Below are 18,388 nucleotides of genomic sequence, written 5' to 3'. Positions count from 1 at the left end.
CAAGGGAAGGCGGAGCCCATGGGACAGTGCCCAGGCAAGAGGAGGCGGCCAGGGTGGACCCAGAGTCTGTGAGCGGGTGGGGGGTGCCTGGCTCCTCACTCAAGTCCCTGCTGTGTGAGGGTCGCCTCCCAACCTCCCTGAGCCCTGGTTTCCTCATCTGTAAAATGGGAATGATTCCAGCCCCATTGGTCATGCTGGGAGCCCTCAGCCGCTGCCGGGGGGATGTTGGGGACAGGTGCCAGGTCCGCTTGGTCCTGCAGCTCCTGGAGGAGGACAACTGTCCCGCTGCCTGCATGCAGTGACAGTGAGGGCAGAACTGACTGGCAGTGGGACTGATGGATAATGTCACTGGCTGAGTGCTGCCAACCAGCTTGGCCTTAGTGTGTGGGAGGAAGCTCGGAGCTGTTCCGCAGGGGACATCTTCACCCCCGTTCTAATCAGGGAGAAACGGGGGACCCAGAGAGATGTGGACGCTGCTGGAAAGTGGCAGAGCTGAATTCATCGCAACCCAGGTCTGCGATGCCTGAGCCAGTCCCTCAGCCTCCCCAGACCTCAGTTTCCCTCGCTGAACAAAGAGAGCAGGACAAGATGTTCTAGGGGCCTCTGAGGCTCCCCCAGCATGCCTGCCCTGTGTGCCCAGGGAAGGATGGACAGGAAGGGCTGGTTTGCATTCTTGGATGAGGCAAGAAGGGAGATGTGGGGGTGCAAGCCCTGGGCCCGTTCCTCTGCCCCCACCCTGACCCTCCTTCCTGCCTCTGCAGCCTTTCTGAAGGGCCTGAGTGACAAGCAGCGGGAGGAACATTACTTCTGCAAGGACTTTGTCAGGCTGAAGAAGATCCCGACATGGAAGGAGATGGCAAAAGGTAGGCCCTGCTCGGGGGAGGCCCTGGTGGGCAGGCTCCAGACCCGTGGCTTGGGAGAATCGTGTAGACAAGAAGAGCAAGTCCAGGGGCGTGTATCGAGTGCTTGCTGCAGGCAGGTGCTCTGCGTGTATCACCTCATTCAATTATTTGATTTTATTTTTTGAGATGGAGTTTCACTCTTTTTGCACAGGCTGGAGTGCAATGGCGCGATCTTGGCTCACTGCAACCTCCGCCTCCCGGGTTCAAGTATTCTCCTGCCTCAGCCTCCCGAGTAGCTGGGATTACAGGCATGTGCCACCACGCCAGGCTAATTTTGTATTTTCAGTAGAGACAGGGTTTTACCATGTTGTCCAGGCTGGTCTTGAACTCCTGACCTCAAGTGATCTGCCCACCTCGGCCTCCCAAAGTGCTGGGATTACAGGCATGAGCCACCGAGCCCGGCCACCTCATTCAATTATTTATATATTTATTTATTTATTTATTTATTTATTTATTTATTTATTTTAGTTTTTGAGATGGAGTCTCACTCTGTCGCTGAGACTGGAGTGCAGTGGTGTGATCTCGGCCTACTGCAACCTCTGCTTCCTGGGTTCAAGCGATTCTCCTGCCTCAGCCTCCTGAGTAGCTGGGATTACAGACATGCACCACCACGCCTGGATAATTTTTGTATTTTTAGTAGAGATGGGGTTTCACCATGTTGGCCAGGCTGGTCTCAAACTCCTGACCTCAAGTCATCTGCCCGCCACGGCCTCCCAAAGTGCTGGAATTACAGGCATGAGCCACTGCGCCTGGCCATCTCATTCAATTATTAACACAAGTACAATTTTTATCCCCATTATATGGTAGGAAACAGAGCCCTAGGTTAGGTGAGCCACCTGCCCGAGATTACTTGCTTGTGGGGAGCTGGGGTTTGAAGCTGCGATTTGATTGCTTACAGTGGGGTGTGTTGGTGAGACAGCAGGCCTGGTGACCCGTAACCCTGGGCAAGTCCTTGACCCAACTAATCCCAGTTTCTACCTCTGTGAAATGGGATGGATGATATTGGCACTGTACCTGCTGGTGGCCTTGCTGTGAAGATGCAAGGAGTCCCCGCGTGATTTTAGCACACAGTAGGTGCTTGTCAGCATGGGTTCCTGGTACTGGGTCAGCAGTCATGGTGCTGCAGGCTGCCTCTGGAGGTGGAGGGAGGTCGATAGGGAAGGCCCTGGCCCCTGGGCCCTGGATGGGTCCCTCTGCTGTGGGCAGCCTCTCTGTGACCTCCCCGGCCCTTCCTTGTTCCAGGGGTGGCTGTGAAGGTGGAGGAGCCCAGGTATAAAAAGGACAAGCAGCTCAACGAGAAGATCTCCCTGCTCCGCAGCGACATCACCAAGCTGGAGGTGGACGCCATCGTCAATGCCGGTGAGTGGCTGGCCTGAACCAGAGACCTGGTGGCCGCCCTGTTACCTTTGCTCTGCTCTGCTGTGCCAGGCCTGGGTGGACGCCACCTGGCTCCAGTGAGGCTCGGGTTGCTGGCGAGGACGGCCTGCTGGCGCCATGGCAGCCCAACGCGTCGGCCACTCAGGCTCCTCTTCCCTTGAAACCCTGACCTGCTGTGTCGGGGGCGCCTTGCTCCACTGAGACCCATTAGTGGCCGGGGAAGGAGGAGAGCTGGGCTGAAACTGGGCTGCCCTGCCAGGAAGGCAGAGGCCACAGCGGGGAGGTCTGACCTTGGGGGCCACAGAAGCCCCAACCACCGCCTGCCTTCCTCTGCCTTTGGCCTGGCCTGCCCCCCCTTCAGACCTGGGCAGGTGAGGGAGCTTGCCGAGGGATAGTGGGGGCAGAGAGGTCCCCTGTGGCGCCCTGGCAGCTTTCCAGTGCCTGGAAACAGGAGCTGCTCAGCTTCCTGCACTCGCTTCTTGCTGGCTTGGCAGTTTATTGTGATGAGTATGGGAGCCGGCTGCTTCTTTGTGGGAGGGAGGAAGGGGGCTGCTACTTCACGCAGCTAGTGGTTGTCTGGCAAGGTCAAAGGCGCCAGGAAAGACGCCATGCCTTTGGCATGGGGTGCCAAGGGCTGGTTAAGTCCAGGAGGTGGCTTGTGGAACAGGTCGAGCGGCGGCTGAATCCCGGCCCTCGCCCGCCTGCTCGCTCGCTCCTTTGCTTACCTGGCATCTGCACCAAGCATCGGAGGAAGGGGGGGCTTCTTTCTCAGACCCTGAATGTTGGGGGGCAGATCCTGTCGTCTTGGGCTCCAGCTCACAGGGAAAACCCTGTTGTGCCAGCCCCTCCCTAACCTGTGCAGGCCCAGGGCACCCCCGGGAGCTTCTCGAGTCTCCTTCGTCCCCACTTTGCGCTTGTAGTGGTTGTGCCTGGCCCCAGCACTGTCCCCCAGTGACTCTGGGGCGTGGTGGTGCCAATGCTATGAGCATTTCCGTTAATCTCTGTGAGTGACGGGCTTTAGGATCCGGAGAGGGGAGGTCACTCGGCGGCCCCAGGCCTGGTCCATGGGGTCTGAGTTGTGTTTCCTGAAGCAGCCTTGCTCTGTGCGTCTTCCCACCATTGACTGCAAAGCTGGATAGTCATATGGGGGTGCCTTGCCCACACATTACCTGTCTAGGCACACAGGTGACAAGTTACACGTAGGCAGGAGTTTCTGCTCAGAGTGGCTGGCTGAGGGGAGCAGGGAGAGCTAGGGTCCCCTTGGGCTTCTGCAGGTGGTTCTGGTGTTTCTCTAGGGCCACTAGGATGAGAACTGCTAGTCCATCTGGGTACACACGGCTAAGACAAAGCCACATCTGGGTTGGCAGAAGTTACAGCGGCCTAGGGGAGAAGGGCATTCTTGCTGCCTGTGCCCAGGAGGGGCTGGCCTGGAGCAGAAGGGCAGAGCCTTGGGGCTGTGGCTGAGGGGCGAGTCAGGCAGGCCAGTGGGTACTCCAGCCCTGCCAGTCACTGGCAAGCATGTGAGAGGTACCCCAGCGATACCTTCTTGCTGAGCTGCAAAGTGGCCAGAGGGAAAATGAGGCATCTTGTGAGCTCTGTCCCCCCTGGGTTGGTGGTTGGCTGCAACATGGGCCAGGAGAGAGGGTACAGAGACCAAGGTGGGGTGTTGATGGGTGCAGATGGAACGGGGGCACTCTGGAGGCTGCACCCGGGCTGTGGGCGTGATTAACGCTGCTTCCTAAGTGCCCTTGGGAGTCACAGGCTTTGGATGCAGCAGCTCCATCAGAAGCGCTTTAGTGCCAGCTCCATTTGCACCAGGGCCAGGGCTGGAGCAGTGCTGGCTGAATTTCTCTGGGGACTCCCCTTCTCTGTGTCCTTGCCTAGGCCTCTGTTTCCTCCTCTGCACAATGAGGGTGTCGAAGAAACCATCCGTCAGGTTACTGGGGGCACTCGGAGCTGATGCACGTGACGTGCAAATGATGCACGTAACTCAGCACCTGGTGGAAACCAGGGCTCAGCACCTCGCACTGGTGCTGAAACTGGTGTCATCAGCGCCGTTCTGGGCATCACCCCTGTCCTGGGGGTGCCGAGGGACATGGTACCTCCTGCAAATGATCAGCTTTCGCCTCCCCCTGCTTGCCTCAGTTTACCCACATACCTCTGTGTGTTCTCCTGGGATCTTTTTGTTCTAGACTCTCACAGCCAGGAGGACCCGGTACCCGCCTGGAGTCCCAGGGAATGATGGAGGCAGGGTCTGAACACGGGCTTCCCACACAGAGCCCAAGTCTCCTTTCAGCCGTCCAGGGCTTTGTGGAACCCCAGCGTTCAAAGTGGCCTTGGCACTGGTCAGACTTCCAGGGTCCTGGGTGGCCTTAGCTCCCACCCCAGCCCCTTTGCCCACCAGGGGGCAGCAGAGATTGCAGTTCCCAGGAGCCCATAAATCAGCCTGTTTATTAGTGGAATAAAAGTCGTCGGCAACGGCGGGGCTTTTTGGGGCTGCATAAATCTGCGTCTGTGCCTCGTGAAACCCATATGTGCTTAATTCATATGTAAAGTTTCAAGCAGGAAGAGAATACGTGTCCATTAAATTCTATTTGACTTGATTATAATCATTAGCCGTGAATAATTGCTTCTCAGTGCCTACCGTGGAGCCACCACAATAAGCCAGAGGAGAGAGCAATTATCTTGGGGTGGGGATTTTTAAATTTATATTTTTGAAGCCAGGAGCAGTGCTGGCCCCGCGGGCATCAGTGGCCCATGGAGAACGCCGTGGGTCACACTGGGCTGGGAGCTTGAGATCTGGATTTTGTTGTGGGGGGCGGTTCTCTTTGTTCCTGCTGCCATATGGGAGGGGCTGTCGCTGCCTGGGCTTAGGTCCAGCTGCAGGGATGTGGAGGGGAAGGGTGCAGTGGGAGCTAGGAGATGGCTGTGAGGGAAAGGAGGCGGGGGGAGCTCCCAACCCCCCACCCTCCTTCATCCTGAAAAGCTGTGGGCTTGAAGAGGCCTCCAGCCAGGCTGTGGGCATCTCTCCTGCCACTCAGCAGGGCCCTGGGGATCCTTGGAGAGGGAAGTTGCCAGGTGTCCCCCTGCCCGTTCCCCTCACTCCTTCCCCTCCCTGAAGAGGCATCTGCCTGTGACCTTCCTCAGGCCTTTGAGAATCTGACCCTGGGCGGGACGTAGTAGCTCACCCCTGTAATTCCAGCACTATGGGAGGCCGAGGTGAGAGGATCACTTGAGCTCAGGAGTTTGAGACCAGCCTGGCCAACATAGTGAGACCCTATCTCTACAAAAAAATAAAAAAAAAATAGGCATGGTGGTGTGTGCCGATAGTCCCAGCTAGTCAGGAGGCTGAGGCAGGAGGATTGCTTGAACCTGGGAAGTTGAGGCTGCAGTGAGCCATGGTTGTGCCACTGCACTCCAGCCTGGGTGACAGAGTGAGACCCTATCTAAAATATATATATATAATAGAACATCAGATTCTGGGCCAGGTGTGGTGGCTCATGCCTGTAATCCCAGAACTTTGAGAGGCTGAGACAGGCGGATCACTTGAGGTCAGGAGTTTCGTGACTAGCCTGGCCAACATGGCAAAATCCCATCTCTACTAAAAATACAAAAATCAGCCAGGCATGATGGCACGCACCTGTAATCCCAGCTACTTGGGAGACTGAGGTAGGAGAATCACTTGAACCCAAGAGGCTGAGGCGGGAGGATTGCTTAAACCTGGGAGGTCAAGGCTGCCATGAGCCATGATTGTGTTACTGCCCTCCAGCCTGGGCAACAGAGTAAGACTCCATCTCAAAAAAAAGAAAATCAGACTCTGAGGCTGCACATGGTGGCTCACTCCTGCAATCCCAGCACTTTGAGGGGCTGAGGCAGGAAGATTGCTTGATCCCAGGAGTTTGAGACCAACTTGAGCAACACAGTGGCACCCTATCTCTACCAAAAAAAAGAAAAAAGATTAGCCAGGTGTGGTGGTGCATGCCTGTAGTCCAGCTACTTGGGAGGCTGAGATGGGAGGACTGCTTGAGCCTGGGAGGTCGAGGCTGCAGTGAGCTGTGACTGTGCCATTGCACTCCAGCCTAGGCAACAGAGTGAGACCCTGTCTCAAAAAACAAATAAAAATAAGAAAATCAGATTCTGTTTCCCTACTGATCTCCTGGCATTTGAAATTCAGGACTGGTTTCCACTCTTACATTATTGGGCTATGAGATGTGATTGGGATGTGTGTGATGGTGTGTGTGTGAGGTCAGGAGTTCGGCCTGTGTGTGTGGTGTGTGTGGTGTGTGTGTTTGTGATGTAGCGTGTTTGTGTCTGTGCTTGTGTGATGTGTGGGGTGTGTGTGATAGAGTGTGTGTGTGAGGTCAGGAGTTTGGCCTATGTGTGGGGGGGTACGTATGCATTTGATGTGTGTGATGCATGTGTGTGTGTGTCTGTGCTTGTGTGATGCGTGGGGTGTGGGTGATGGAGGGTGTGTGTGGTGTGATGTGTGTTTGTATGGGATGTGGGGGGAGTGAGGTGGGAGGTTGGGCAGAAGCATAGAAGTGAGGATGCCGGGCTGGCGGGTGGCAGGGTTTGAAGTTACAGGGACGGGACAAACCCCCACACCCTCAGGCACAGTGCAGGCCTCCCTGGGCCCTGTCCCCGTGGGCTGCCAGCTGAGGCCGCTTGCTTGGGCAGCACCCGGGAGAGTCTCAGGCTCCTGCCATCTGTGCCGGCCACAGCTCCTGCCCACAGGAGCATGGCGCATCCATCTTAATGAAATTGGGCTGCCGCGTGCAGGAGATAAGCCAGGGAGCCCTCGCAGGCCCCCTCTTCTGGAGGAGGAGATTCTCAGAGCCGGTGCCTGCCTCTCCAGCCTTGCTTATGACCTCGGGCCTGTTTCTGGGGAGAGCTCCAGTCTCAGGGTCTCCACTAGGGGGTGCTGTGGCTTCCAGGGTGTTTATGTCTCCTTTTCACCACAGGGGTGCAGTGACCTTGACTAGGCCACCTCCCTGCCCTTGAGTTTCCTGGTGCATCAGACCTGTGTGTGTGGACTTCTTGTTCCTGACAGATAGCAGAGTCCTGGGCAGGACATGTCTGGGCACAAAGAAAGATCCCCATTCTTGGCCAGGCACGGTGGCTCAAGCCTGTAATCCTAGCACTTTGGGAGGCCGAGGCGGGAGGATCACTTGAGGTCAGGAGTTTGAGACCAGCCTGGCCAACATGGTGAAACCCAGTCTCTATTAAAAATACAAAAATTAGCCAGATATAGTGGCACGCGCCTGTAGTCCCAGCTACTCAGGAAGCTGAGGCAGAAGAATTGCTTGAACCTGGGAGGCGGAGGTTGCAGTGAGCCGAGATTGCACCACTGCACTCCATCCTGGTTGCTGGGTGACAGAGCAAGATTCCATCTAAAAAAAAAGAAAGATCCCCATTCTTGGCCAACCCAGGGGTCCGGCTGCCTGGCTTTGGCCTTCATGTCATAAGAGGACAGGGCAGAGATGGATGAAAGTCTTTGTGCAAAGATGGAAGGGATCTTTTGCGTCAACGCCAGCCCAGAGCAGTGAGCATGGGCTGTGCGCACCATGGCCAGGAGCAGGTCGGGGTCCCAGCGCCCCTGCTGGCCACTCCGTGGCCTCTACTTCCTCATCTGAGAAATGGCATCAGCATCAGTTCCACCACAGGGCAGGGTCAAGGAGGACAGGAGTTCAGGCCTGTCCAGCCCTGGGCCCAGGGCCTGGCACATGGAGAGTCCCCAGGAAATGATTACTGGAAAGTCAGGAGCGAGAGCAACTAAGAAGAGTATAATGTGACAAAGCGCTAGGAGCAAGGTCTGAACAAAGTGCCACGCAACGCTGCAGGGACCAATTAATTCTGCAAGGAGGTGGCAGGAGGTGAGGCGGGTCGGCAAGCCTTTGAGGGGCCCGGGTGTGCAGCAGGGATGGGTGGGAAGCCATGTTTCACAGCGACAAGCCGACCTCGCAGGGAGATTTTTAAGCCGCTTATTTATTTAAAATAAGTCATGAAGTGGCGTTCTGTCTCCTTAAGTCTTAGGGCTTTGATTTGTGAGAATCTGCTGGCCGCTTATCACCGCCCTCCTCCCAAGCACCAGCAGCCCCTGCCTCATCCTCTCCTGCTGCCTGGAGGGCCCAGCAGAGCCTGGCCTGGTGAGAAGGAGCAGGCCAGGACCTGAGTCGCCACCTGAGCGGCCACCCGCCCCTGCGCCTGGCCGTCCCCGGGTGCCGCTTGGAGTCAGTGATTTAGAGACCGCCTTGATGGACTACCAAGCAGGGGGCCCGCAGGGATGCGGACTGCCTTGTGGGAAGTGATCTGACGCTAAACTGTCGCCGTAAATCGCTTTATCTGTCACTTCAGATTTAAATGTGTTTGCTGAGGCTTGCCGGCCGCCACGACAGCAGAAACCTCTCCGCAGTGGGCAGGGGAGGTGGCCGGGCCAGCAACGAGCCCAGGGCTGGCTGCATAGCAGACTTTGCTGCTGGAACCTGCTAGCTGCACGGGCCTGGCCCTGGGCTCCCTCCTCCTCAGGGGAAGCCAAGCGCGGGTGGGGCCAGGCCACTTTCCGGTGCTCCGGCCACTCTGGATGTGTGCAGTGCTCTCAGAGGCCCGAGAGGCAGGCAGGATTGTTACCCCATTTTCGGGGATCGAATAACAAGCCCCACCTCAGTAGGTGACTTCAGGCACTTTCATCCATGCAACATACATAGATGATACGGCTGCTGTGCACCACTCCGTGGGGTGGGCCTGGGCTGCAAAGGACACAGTCTCTAATTCCAGATAAGGAGTGACATGTGTGAATGGAAAAGGAACCATGGTGCATGAGAGATAGGAGTCTGGCCTGCAGGGGAGGGAAGCAGTGGGGAAGGCTGCCTGGAGGAGAGGGTGCTTGGGTTGGACGGGGTGCTAAGTCAGAAGTCGGGGCAAGAGCATTCTGCGGGGAGAGAGCACAGACAGGGAGGGGTGAGGTGGACAGGACGCTGCGGGGAGGCTCTGAGAGGTCTGGAATGAGCCACGGCCCGGGCCTGAGTTGGGGGGGCTTGGTCAGATCACTTGGGCTGCTGGGTGGAAAAATGGGGGCAGGGAGCATAAGATAGTAAGGACAGGGAAACCTAGAGCTTGGGGTGGGAGGTGTCTCCTTCTAGGTCTAGGCTGCATCCATACCCTGTGCAGTTAGCCTCTCTTGAACTATTTCAGTCTCATTGTGCTAATGGTGAAATGGAGGCTCAGAGATGTGAAGCAACTTACTTAAGGTCACACAGCTAAATGGTAGTAGAGCTGGAATGGGAGGTTTGCCAAGCTCCAGAGCCCCCAGGAAATTGTGTGTGTGTGTGGTGTGTGTGTGTGTGTGTGTGTGTGTCTCAGGGTTGAGGGAAGGAAATACCTCCTCTCTGTTCTCGTTTTTTTGGCTGATGAATTTGAGTTCTGAGAGTGGGTGTGTCCTGTCTGTCCTCATGGCCAGGAAACTGAGAGGTGGGGCAGAAGTTTGCCACAGGGGGGAGGGGTTGTTGTAAAAAAGATAGGACCAACATCTGAATCTGGGCTCCTGGGTCCCCTGAGGCCTCCTGGTGGGCTCCAGCTCCTCAGCCTGCCCGGCATCCTGTGTCCCAAGCCCCTTCAAGTCTCCGGCATGCCCCATGGAGCCCCGGCTCTGGAATGAGGGTAGCCTGTCACCTGCTGCTTGGTACTGAGTGTTCCCTCTGCTCGACACGCTGCATACGTTGCCTGGTGTCTGAGTCAGGCACTGACATTTCCCCCATTATACAGATGAGGACACTGAGGACACTGAGGCACCCACGGGTCATGGCTCTGGGTAAAAGGCAGGGCTGGGAATCAAACCCTCATCTTTCAGATTTGGGGTTTAAGAGAGAGACCATCAGGTTTTTTTCTTTCTTTTTCCTTTCTTTCCTTTCTTCCTTCCTTTCTTTCCTTTCTTTCCTTCCTCTCTTCCTTTCCTCCCTCCCTCCCTCCCTTCCACCCTCTCTTCCTTCTTTTTTTTTGACAGGGTCACACTGTTCCCCAGGCTGGAGTACAGTGGTGCAATCATGGCTCACTGCAGCCTCGACCTCCTGGACTCAAGTGTTCCTCCCATCTCAGCCTCCTGAGTAGCAGGGACCACAGGCATGCCACCCCTCCCAGCTAATTTTTTTATTTTTTGTAGAGACGAGGTCTCGCCATGTTGCCCAGGCTGATTTTGAACTCCCAGGCTCAAGCAATCTACCTGCCTCAGCCTCCCAAAGTGCTGGGACTACAGCCGTGAGCCACCATGCCCGGCCCAGGTTTGCTCTTTCGCTAGCTCCCTCTGGGTCGTCTGGAAGTGAGGGGCAGAGTTGATCAGGGGGGCCAGTCAGGATGCCTGGGGTCCAAGAGGCCCCTTCCCCACATTAGAAAGCCCGGAACACCCAGACACGGCCAGGAGCTAATTTCTACCAGTGCAAGAGGAGGGCGGCTCATCCCCACAAGCTCGGGCAGTGGTTACATAAATTCATAAATGATGGATCCCTCCTGAATTATTGAGATGCCCTCATGGGCTCGCAGGGCCTGGTCCAGTGAGTGGAGCATTGGCCAGGGGGTGGCACTCAGAAAGGACCTTCCAGGGTCCTTCCATCCCAAGGTCTTCCGCCCAGTCCCCTGCTTCTTACCTGAAGTTCTTCTGTCATTTCCACGGGGAATGTGAGAGTAGACTGTGGACCCAGTAACTCTCTGTCCTGGGTTTCAGTAGATTTCTTTTGTAAATTTTTTTGTAGAGGTAGGGTTTCCCTGTGTTGCCCAGGCTGATCTCAAACTCCCGAGCTCAAGTCATCCTCTTGCCTCGGCTTCCCAACATGATCGGATTATAGGTGTGAGCCACCATGTCTGACCTGATGTTTGTTGAATGAATAAGTGACTCCATGCCCGTGAGACTTGGTCAGGTGGTGGGAGGGGCTGCACGAACCAGTGACACCCTCTAAGTCCCCTCCTCCTGCCTAGCCCAGCCCCCTACCCCACCCCCTGGGCCTGAAGGGGCTGATCCATTTTACAGATTAGGACGGTGGTGGGCATTTCTGGGTCCTCGTGAGGTTCCTGGCTCCTTTCGAGGCGCTGGAGGTACAAGGCCCAGTGTAACCCAGTGCCTGCCCTCCTGGCATTTGGAGTCCTGTAGAGGAGGACAGGGGAGGATCTGAAGCCCAGAGGGGGACAGTGACCTGTTCAGGGTCACACAGCAGGAAGGTGGCAAAGCAGAACTGCAAACCCAAGGGCCTTTTCTCCCCCTTGCGGCAGACTCGTAGTTAGAAAGCCCCAGCTAGGAGTCTGCTGCCCCCACATGGGGTGGCCACCCTGCCTCCCACCCTGTGCCCAGTGTCCCGAGCACATCCTCTCTGGCCCCTTCCTGTCCTTGAGGCCTCAGTGCCCACACCTGTGCCCCTGCCTGTGTCCCCGGTGTGCTGTCCACCCGAGCGCTGAGCCGAGAAGGCCGGAGCTTGTGGGAATGTGTGTGTTTTGAAATTAATGGGGACCATTAAATTGGCCAAGCATGAAAAGGGCTGGATCTGCAGCCCTTGGCTCGCTCTCCTGGAATGATCCGCCAGTTCCTTGGCAAGGCGCAGCCGAACTGGTTTCAGGGCTCCCCAGGAGGCCGCGGCTTGCCTGCCCGTTTAACGGATGGGTACTCTGTGTGCCTAGAACATGAAGGGGTCTGGCTGCAACAGCACACGGTGGCCACAGTGCCCCCTCTCCCCGGCTCTGTGCAGATGGCAGTGTCTGTGGGTGCGTTGACTTGAATCTTTGCCCTAGACCTCTAGAGTGGGTTCAGACACACTCCAGACCCTGACCCTGGGGCTTCCTGGATGAGTCCTGGCCGGGCCTGGTCCCAGCTTGGCGTGGATTCCAGGACATAACAGGATTAACAGTCAAGGACCCAGGCCCCGTCTCCTCACCTCCCCCACCGCAAATAGCCCCATCTACTGTGGATTCTCCATGTGGACATTTTCTTAAAGATAGGGTCTTCCTCTGCCACCCAGGCTGGAGTGCATTGGTGTGACCACAGCTCACTGCAGCCTTGACCTTCTGGGCTCAAGCAATCCTCCCGCCTTAGCCTCCCGAGTAGCTGGGACCACAGGCTCAGGCAACCATGCCCAGCTAATTTTTGTATTTTTGGTAGAAGTGGATTTACACCATATTGCCCAGGCTGGTCTCAGACTCCTGGGCTCAAGCGATCCTCCTGCCTAGGCCTCCAAAAGTGCTAGGATTACAGGTGTGAGCCACTGTGCCTGGCCATATGGGACATCTTGTAACTGAGAGTTGGAGTCCTGGGTACAAGTCCTGGCTTCACCATGTACCAGCTGTGTGACCTTGGGCAAATCACTTAACCTCTCTGAGCCTGTTTTCTTGTCTGTAAAACAGGGATAAGAGTGCATGGGGACCCAGCCCCCAGCACTGTGGGTTTGAGAAGAGACCGCTTGTGTAGCATGCTCAGTACAGTGTCTGGCACAGAGCGAGCGCCCAGGAGATGCCAGCTGTAGTTCTTGTTGCCGTAGCTGCTGCTCTGGAAGGGCTGCTGAGACCCGCTGAACCAGGCATCCTATCAGCCAGCACCTGCCCTGCACCCAGCACTTGGTGGGGCTGGGAACAGGGGAATGGTCCCTCTATCCTGAATGGGCTGAAGGCACCTCCTTCCCATATTCGTGGTAGGGAATCGAGTCACCTGCTGGACCTGGCATGGCCGAGGGGACGGCCCTCTCCTGACCGCCAGAGTCTCTTGGATGGATTTCCTGACCATGAGGGCGCAGGGCAGGCAGACTGAGCCCCTCACTCCCCACTGCCAGCAAGGCGCCTGCTCTGCCTTCCATTGGGAAGGATGTGTGGTCACATGGAAACGGCCTGTGCAGTGGGGCATGAGGTGGGCTAGGACAAGGGATGTCCCCAGGGAAGCCATGTGACTGAAGTGGCCCTGTCAGGGCCTGGTTGCCATCTGCTGAGGCCTAAACTGCCAGAGAAGGCCCCTGAAGGCCTTCAGGGGTGGGGCGGAGGGCGCTGGCATGTTTGGTTGGCCAGCTTCGGAGGTCCCACCCAGAGGCCAGGGCAGTGGCTGCTTACCAGACAGAACTGGCTAAGATCTGGTTCCACCACTATGTTGGGCAAGCCCCTGCCTCTTTTTTTTTTCTTTTTTTGTGAGATGGAGTCTCACTCTTTCACCCAGGCTAGAGTGCAGTGGCCCAGTCTCGGCTCACTGCAAGCTCCGCTTCCCAGGTTCACGCTATTCTCCTGCCTCAGCCTCCCAAGTAGCTGGGATTACAGGTGCCCGCCACCACGCCCGGCTAATTTTTTATATTTTTAGTAGACACAGGGTTTCACCGTGTTAGCCAGGATGGTCTTGATCTCCTGACCTTGTGAACCGCCCGCCTCCGCCTCCCAAAGTGCTGGGATTACAGGCGTGAGCCACTGCACCCGGCCATCCCCTGCCTCTTTAGGCCTTGGGGTTTCCCATCTGTTCCTTATGGGGGCATTAATAGGAAAAAAATGCATTACTGCCTGGAAGGCCCAGCACACTGGAGGGGCTCATAAACGGTAGTGATTGTTATTAGCAGTGAGGGATCTCACTTTACCACCCATAGGACTCTGAGCCCCTCGAGGGCAGGGGAAGCTCCATGGACTCTGGGTCTCCGTCCCTGGACAGGGCTCCTCCGCGGTGGGGGCAGCCCAAGCATGCCTGCCCCTGGAAGGACATACAGGAACTCATGATGGCTCATGGCTAAGCAGGCTGCCCTGGTAGGCACGGCTGTGTGGGGGTCTCCTGCTCTGTCCACTCCTGCTCTGTCCACTCCTGGCAGGGGCAGGGATGCGGCTGTTTATATCCGCGCCGGGTGTCAGGAGATGGAAGCTAGGGAGGACGGGAGGATGCAGGAGCATGGAGAGCATGTGGGCTGCAGATCCGGGGGAGGATGGGCTCCAGGACGGAGCTTGTCCTGATGGTGGTGCGGGAGGCAGCAAGCAGAGGCAGGGCTGAGAGGTCACTGGTGGCTTCCTCCACTGAGGCATGGCTGGCATTCCCTTCGGTTCATTAAAACCCATCAGTGGGCCGGGCATGGTGGCTCACACCTATAATCCCAGCACTTTGGGAGGCCAAGGTGGGTGGATCACCTGAGGTCAGGAGCTCAAGACCAGCCTGGCCAACATAGTGAAACCCCGTCTCTACAAAAATACAAAAATTAGCTGGGCATGATGGCAGGTGCCTGTAATCCCAGCTACTCGGGAGGCTGAGGCAGGAGAATTGCTTGAACCTGGGAGGCAGAAGTTGCAGTGAGCTGAGATGGCGCCACCGCACTCCAGCCTGGGCAACAGAGCACGACTCTGTCTTAAAAAAAAAAAAAATTCCCAATCAGTGGCACCCACCTCCTGGCGGCAACAAGTGTCCCTTGAACGCCCATTCCCCACTCTCCTCCTCCCCGCCGCTGCCTCCTCCTCCTCTTTGGACACTGTAATTGCGGTAAAAACCAGAGTCGAGCGAGCAGCATCGCAGGTGGGGAGAGAGGCCCGGCTGTCAGCCATTCCTCTGCCAGCAGGGCCCGCGGCTGTTTTATTATTGCCGCCTGGCTGTATTTCAGGTACAGTTTAAACATCATCAAACGCCACATCCCTTTTGAAAATCAAGAGCTACCTTGCTGAGGACGTTGAGGAGAAACAGGAACATTAAAATCTACGAAGTAAATGGCCCAGAATTGACATTTGTGACGAGAGCTTTGCAGCTTCAATTGTCAAAGGAGCTAAATCCCCTCTGGCAGCCGGCAGGTTCCCCATGAGGGTCACAGGAAGGTGGAGTATGTTTGCCCGGGAGGAGACCAGGCAGTGCTGGGGAGGGGGTTCTGTGAGTCAGCTGACTGCCTCTCAGGGCCTCCCTGGCCTCGGCTTCCACCCAGCCTCCTCTTTCTCCTAACAAGGAGGCAGGAGTCTTCCGGTGTGCATGGGACAGGGCTGGGTTCAAGTCCTGCTGTGGCCACTTGCTAGCTCTTGTGACCTTGGCCAGGATACACCTCTCCCCTGAACCTCAGTTTCCTCATCTGTAAACCCAGGAGAGCGATGTCCCCTCTGAAGGCGGAGGACGGTGCATGCAAACACTTGACAAGTCATTGGAATTCAGTAAATGGTGACTACTGTCACCAAGGAAATGGGCATGTGAGCTGGCATTAATTTTTTAAAAAACATTTACTTATTTCCACCGAAAAATAGGAACAGTAAAATTGAGAACCATTAAAACAGGAACAAAAAGAACCAAGCCACAGCAGGGGATGCTGAGCTGGGTATCTCCTAAGAACTGTGCTCCTGGTCCCACCTGGAATTCTGCGGCCTGGATGCCCTCAGCACGTGCTTTCCAGGCCACCAGCCTCTTGCCTGGTTCCTGGTCACAGCCTGCTCTCTGCCCTGGCACCTGCCACTCAATGCTGGTGTGTGGCCTTCCGAGGAACTATGGCTCATATCTGCCCTTGTAGTTTACACTCTCGATGGCTACTTGGGGGTATCTTGGCTCCTGGTATCCTCTCCTGACCCGGCCCAGATGACACCTCAAAACTAGGCTGAGCAAATCTGTTGCAACTGAATATGAGATGCAGCTTTGAGCTTCCCAGCAGCCACTGCAAAATTTGTAACAAGATTTTAGGATCCATAACTCCAAGCTTGGAAGTCAATTTAAATTTCGGCTGAATGCCTCCTTTTCTTTCTCCTCTTGGCCTTTTTTCTTCATTTTTCCTCTCTAGTATCCTCACCAACTATTCTTTATCTCCCCCAAGGGTGGTTTATCCCTTGCTCCAGAGCCCATCCCAAAGTGCTCGCCCCTCACATGGCTGTGCCCCAGCTCAGGAGACCCCCCCGCCGCTGCCCTCCTACTTGCCACTGTCGATTCCCCTGTGTCGTGCTCATGGCAGCTGGCCTCTGGGCCTCTTGTCTTGCTCAGGCCCACTGGGTTCTGCTGTTGCTGTTTCTCTCAGATGAGCCTGTGACTAATAAGCGTTGCCCCTGGGGGGCTGGCAAAATCTTTCCCTCCTTAATATCGGAGTTTAAAAATGTGTCACCATCGATTTGAAGAAAAGCCTTGTTCCTGCTGAGAAAAGCGGCCTGGAGATTCGTCTCGCCTTAGGAATCACACAAGCGGCTGCATAAATTCAGCACCACAGAGAGCTCTCCATGCAAATGCTGAGATGCCCACTCCAGCCCCGCGCCAGCCCTCCCTGCTGCTCCCGGGGGCTGGCACCCCCACTTCCTTATCCCCCCCATCCCTGCAGAGACTTGGGGAGGCCCCTGTGCAGGGAGGGTCTCCCTGATTGGAAGATCCCCATCTCCCGGATCTCTCCACCTCTTTTCAGAGGCTGATCCCGTAGCTAATTCCACGTCACGATGTGTTCTAATCCCGGAGAAAAAGGAGGATGAGTGACTTCCAGGCTTGAGGCTCCTGGAAGCCATCTGGGTCCCTCACAGGCCGGGGGGGTCCCTCTGACCCTCTCCGGTGGGTCTGCCCTGGACAGGCCTTGTCTCCTGGCCTTGTTGCATCCTTGCCTGGAAAGGACTGTTGGGGTCCTTTGGTGCATCCCCCTGCCTCCAGGCAGGCCCCTCCCCTCTGGACCTTGCCCTCATACTGGGCCCAGCCTTGCAGCTGCTAACGTGTCCCACTCTCATCCAGCAGCTCTCCCAGCCCAGAATAACCATCACAGTCATGGCCTGAGAGGTGGCTATGAGTCCCACTTCTCAGGTTGGGAAGCTATGCTATAGAGACCGTAAGTGACTTGTCTGGGATCCAGGAAGCTTGAACCCAGATCTTTTCCCTATGTATCCTGGGATGTGCCCTTAAATGAATCAATGAATGGGTGAATGGATGAATGAATGAGGAGGTGTGGGCACACGGTGACCACTCTAGGTGTTGTTCTGGTTAGCGAACTTGGTGACAGCCCAGGATGGGTGTGTCTGGAGAGCTTGAGGGAGGGCTGAGGTTTCTGGTCCCTGATGGGATCCCCTCCCACTCTGCCATCGAGGTCATGGTGGCCACCTTTGTGGCAGTGTCCTTTGCATTCCCCAGAGGGCTCAGCCGAGCGTGGCGGGGAGCAGGACGGTGGGTTTGGCTGCCTAGGACTTCCACCGGGCCGCCCGCAGCATGGGCCGTCCCCTGCACTGGCTGCAGCAGGGGTGACTTGGACCAGCTGGGAAGCTGCTCCAGGGGTCCTTGCAGAGAGCTAAGTGGGGGAAGGGGAGAGAGGGCAGGCACGGGGTGCCAACGAGGCTTCCCTGGTTCTTGGGGAACCACACAGCCTTGGGCAGGGGCACCAGGGAAGAGGGTAAGCAGGCAGTTTGCAGTCTCTCTGGCTGCCGTGGGCCCTCGGAACATGTGCTGGGTGGCCATTTACCACCTGGCGTGGGGAAGGCTGCAGGCTGGCCCTGCGCTGCTCCCCTCAAGCTGCAGAAGGGGCCCCTCGAGGACTCCCGGCAGCCGTTACTCTAGGAAAGGAGGGGCTTTATTTTTCCTCCTCCCTAAATGTTATTGCCTTTATAGGCTTTGGAAATCAGTTTTACGGCCTGCGTGTTTGTCCGCTGAAATGTGGGATGCTCTGGAAGGAAAATAAAATGCAGGGATGGTTCTGGCCCTGAAAGGTCAGGTGGCCGAGGGCAAGCGGTAAGGGCTCAGGTGTCTCCTGCAAAGCTCAGGGTGGGGTGGAGTGACTGTGATGGACATGGTGACCTCCAGAGTTGAGCGGCCCTGGCCGGGGTTGCCCTTTAGGGACCGTTGTAGCTGGAAAGGGGGACAGGGAAGGTGTGTGCCAGGACCGGGTGGGGGCCTGGAATTCTAGTGGGAGGGCCGGACTGAGGCTTCAGGACCTGTCCCGTTTGTCATATGGTCCCCGCTAGACTGACCTGGGATGGCGAGAGTCATTCTGTCCTCTGTGATGCCCGGGTATGCCAGCTGGCTCCCCTCAGGTGCCATCTGGGGCACCTTGCCAGCCACTGGCAGTTTAGACTTCTCAGTGTAAGTGAAAAATAAGCCCTCTGGGTTTTACCAGTCAGGATGCAGGCCTGGCAGGGGCTCTCACCTGCAGGAGATGCCTCATCTTCCAGCAGAGTTGGCTGATCGGGAGCTGGGCAGGGGGCAGAGATTC

At 56.6% G+C, this 18,388-nt stretch overlaps 1 protein-coding gene across 5 annotated transcripts in view; it reads left to right on the top strand.

Moving 5' to 3' along the window:
• MACROD1 (mono-ADP ribosylhydrolase 1) overlaps positions 1-18,388 on the top strand; it is a 169,782-nt gene that overhangs the window by 14,627 nt on the left and 136,767 nt on the right. For all 5 annotated transcript variants that reach the window (XM_030811035.1, XM_030811036.1, XM_030811037.1 and 2 more), the window contains exons 2-3: positions 762-863; positions 2,145-2,261. In XM_030811035.1, the coding sequence (XP_030666895.1) occupies positions 762-863; positions 2,145-2,261 (219 nt within the window). The remainder of the gene's footprint in view (positions 1-761; positions 864-2,144; positions 2,262-18,388) is intronic.

This window comes from Nomascus leucogenys, chromosome 4 (assembly GCF_006542625.1).
Source record: "Nomascus leucogenys isolate Asia chromosome 4, Asia_NLE_v1, whole genome shotgun sequence".
NCBI classification, from domain to species: Eukaryota; Metazoa; Chordata; class Mammalia; order Primates; family Hylobatidae; genus Nomascus; species Nomascus leucogenys.
This window is presented reverse-complemented; position numbering and strand designations above follow the sequence as displayed.